This window comes from Sinocyclocheilus rhinocerous, unplaced genomic scaffold, assembly GCF_001515625.1.
Source record: "Sinocyclocheilus rhinocerous isolate Xijiao unplaced genomic scaffold, SAMN03320098_v1.1 scaffold6427, whole genome shotgun sequence".
NCBI lineage: Eukaryota > Metazoa > Chordata > Actinopteri > Cypriniformes > Cyprinidae > Sinocyclocheilus > Sinocyclocheilus rhinocerous.
In genome coordinates this window covers 6,479-9,417 of record NW_015627586.1, presented here as the reverse complement: position 1 = coordinate 9,417, position 2,939 = coordinate 6,479, and the positions used below count along the sequence as shown (strand labels likewise).

The 2,939-nt window shown below is 37.6% G+C and overlaps 1 protein-coding gene across 1 annotated transcript in view; it reads right to left on the bottom strand.

The window, feature by feature from the left end:
• Positions 1-998: 998 nt before the first annotated feature.
• The window catches only part of LOC107731869 (trypsin I-P1-like), a 6,560-nt gene continuing 4,619 nt past the window's right edge, over positions 999-2,939 (bottom strand). The window contains exon 6 of the mRNA XM_016543063.1: positions 999-1,652. Coding sequence (XP_016398549.1) covers positions 1,368-1,652 — 285 coding nt within the window. The 3' untranslated portion in view covers positions 999-1,367. The remainder of the gene's footprint in view (positions 1,653-2,939) is intronic.

Here is a 2,939-nt window from a genome sequence, read left to right as displayed (position 1 = left end):
CTTCATGCTATTAAGTGAAGATCTACTTATTGAACAGCAGCACGATTTGCTAAAGCAGCACATTCAGCGGGCATCCTATCACATGCACGTTGTGTGGATGCAGTCAGTTTTGACCGCAAAAGATGAGGTAATCTGATTGGATATCATGTATTTGACCGTTTACAGCACTCCCATTTTCCTGTTTTTACATTAGAAGCGGCATTTCGCTTGTCAGAAATACATGTTTGGTTTTAATGACTACCAACTTTGGTGAGAGAAAAAGGTATAAAACGGATGAGCTGATAGACAGAGACTTCAGATGCGGTTACCATTATCTCGGCTTTGTTACTTTGTTGAATAAAGTCTGATTTTGACATCTGGAACTCTGCTTCTCGAGCTTCATTGACTACACCGAAGAAAATTACACAACACTAACACTACAAATATGGGGCCTGACACCATCCTACATTTGATCTTATGATCATTTCTCAATTGTGTGCACAGGTGATTCAGAGAATGAACGTACGCACAAAAAACATGTGTACACCTCTCTTTCAAATTTGAAATGTATACATTTATTGTGAGCAGTTAATGTTTCTGAAAGATGTCTCTTCTGCTCACCAAGGCTGCATTTATTTGAAAAAAATAAAACAAATAAAGTCATATTTAGTAATATTTTAAAATATTATTGTTATTTAAAATAGCTCTTTTCTACATGAATATATTGTAAGACGTAATTTATTGCTGTGATCAAAGTAGTTATGTTGCTTCATATATTTGTGGACACAGCAGTTTAAAAGTTTTTTTAGGACATTAATATGTTTATTCAGCGAGGATGCATTAGATTGATCAAAAGTGACAGTAAAGAAATGTATAATATAGCAAAAGATTTATGACATTTTAAGCCTTTTTTTTTTATTTTTTTTAACTTTGTATTCATCAGTGAATCTTGAAAAAACTGTATCAGGCTTTACACAAAAATATTAGGACAGTATGAAAGAGAGAGAAAGAGACGGCGAGAGAAAATACCCCAATTCAGTTCCTTCTTTTGTATTTATTCTGTTTAGGCAGTGTGATTACAACATAGTAATAACTTGCATTTTCAACAACAAATGCAGAGCTTTAGAACCTATATCGGTTCTGCATGTTGATAATCAGACATATAAACATAAAAATGATTGTTTTTGTTATTCAAAAAAAGGACAGAAGCATGCTGAACTTCATTATGCTCATAATGTCAAAAAGAGCTTTTCAAGAATAGTACATCAAAAAAAGAATAAATGACAAATATAACAATACAATGGCTCTTTTCTCATATTTATGAGAGCATGTACAGCAGAACTGTCCTCTTCATCAATCAACCCTGAGGCTTACTGTTCAATCACTCTTTAGGAAGTGAGGAAAAGGGAGAAAGAAATGAGGGAGAATGTGAGAGAAAGGGGAAATAAGAGGAGGTTGGGTACGCTTGTGAAGTTGGAGTTGGATGTTTGACTGAATTCAACAAATCCAGGCGGGTTGCTTCCCGTGTTAGACTTGATCCAGTCCTGATACTGAGACACTCTGGAGTACACACCAGGATATTTGGGGTCAGAGCATCCTTTACCAAAACTCACAACGCCGGACTGAATCCACAGGGAGCCGTTCTTGCTGACCATTGGACCTCCAGAGTCTCCCTGTATTGACAAATATTCAGCATTTATATCTCTGACAGTATACAATAAACAACTGTTATAGATATAAGTATGCAATAGTGTAGCCCAAGGGTAAAAAGTATGCCAGCCGTGTGTCCACCAAAGCGATTCTTTTCCTGAGGCCAGCGTATCTTTTTCAATTGTTTGCAGTGGGAGCGCTGAGCATTTTTCTCTTGTCACCGAGAGTTGAAATATGTTCCGTTTTGGGAAAACCAAGTGTGCGACGCGCATGCTAAAAATGAAGCTAAAACATTTTGATCATATTCCTCTGGTTGCTGGCTGCAGTTAAGGTCCCCATCCACTCCATGTAAATAAATGGGAATGTGAAAAAAAAAAATCAAATTACACTTCAAATATTTTTTTTCTTCCCAAAAATGGTTTCTGTCATTTTAGGTAGTTCCTTTATCAGGCTGATGTATGTGTAAATATTTGCTTTTCTATTAAGTTTGCTTGTAGTTTGTTGTTTGATGCTATAATAAAAGGTTGTGGCGTCATGATTGTGTGCTTGTGATCTGAGGGAGTTTAGGGCAGGACTTTGATACCGCGGCTCCTCCTCGTGATCACTATAGTGTATACTATAGTATACTACAGTATACTGCACAGACTTGGGCTCCAAATAACGTCATCAGCACAAGACGACAGCGGCCATTTCTGGGACATTTTGGCTTAATTTTCCTACAGTGAAAGGAAGTGGTGATGCGTCGTCCATCTTTTTTTACAGTCTATGTGTAAAACGCAGCATTCATTCACTGATATACAAACTATAAAAATATAGAAAATATAAATAAAATATAAATCGTGATGTTTGTTTTTTCACTGTAGCCTTCACAAATGATGTTACCCCCCTAATGATTATGGGTGTTCAGCTATAACAGCATTTAGCAGTTATCTGCAGCGTTGTGTTTTTTTTCTCAGCCTTAATGAGATGTAGCACTGCAAGCTGTCATGGAGATTGCGCATCTTTAGCTCCACTTTTTGCTCTTTCAATCGCGTAAATTATGCGTTTACATTCCATCTCCTTTATCATGAAACCCATTAGCTCCAATCACAACGTCCTCCGTCCACCGGTTGTTGACGTCTGTAAATGCCGCAATTAAAGACACCGCTACAGGTCCTACTGCTGTTTGAATGCAACCAGAAAAATGGCCCGGGTGGAAAATTAGTTCTCCGGGAGCTACCATGGTGACTAGTTCCTAGAACTGAGTTCCTAGATCTATGCGGTGCGAAAAGCCCCTATGGACAGCCAGCCATTGTGCATTCTGCACAATT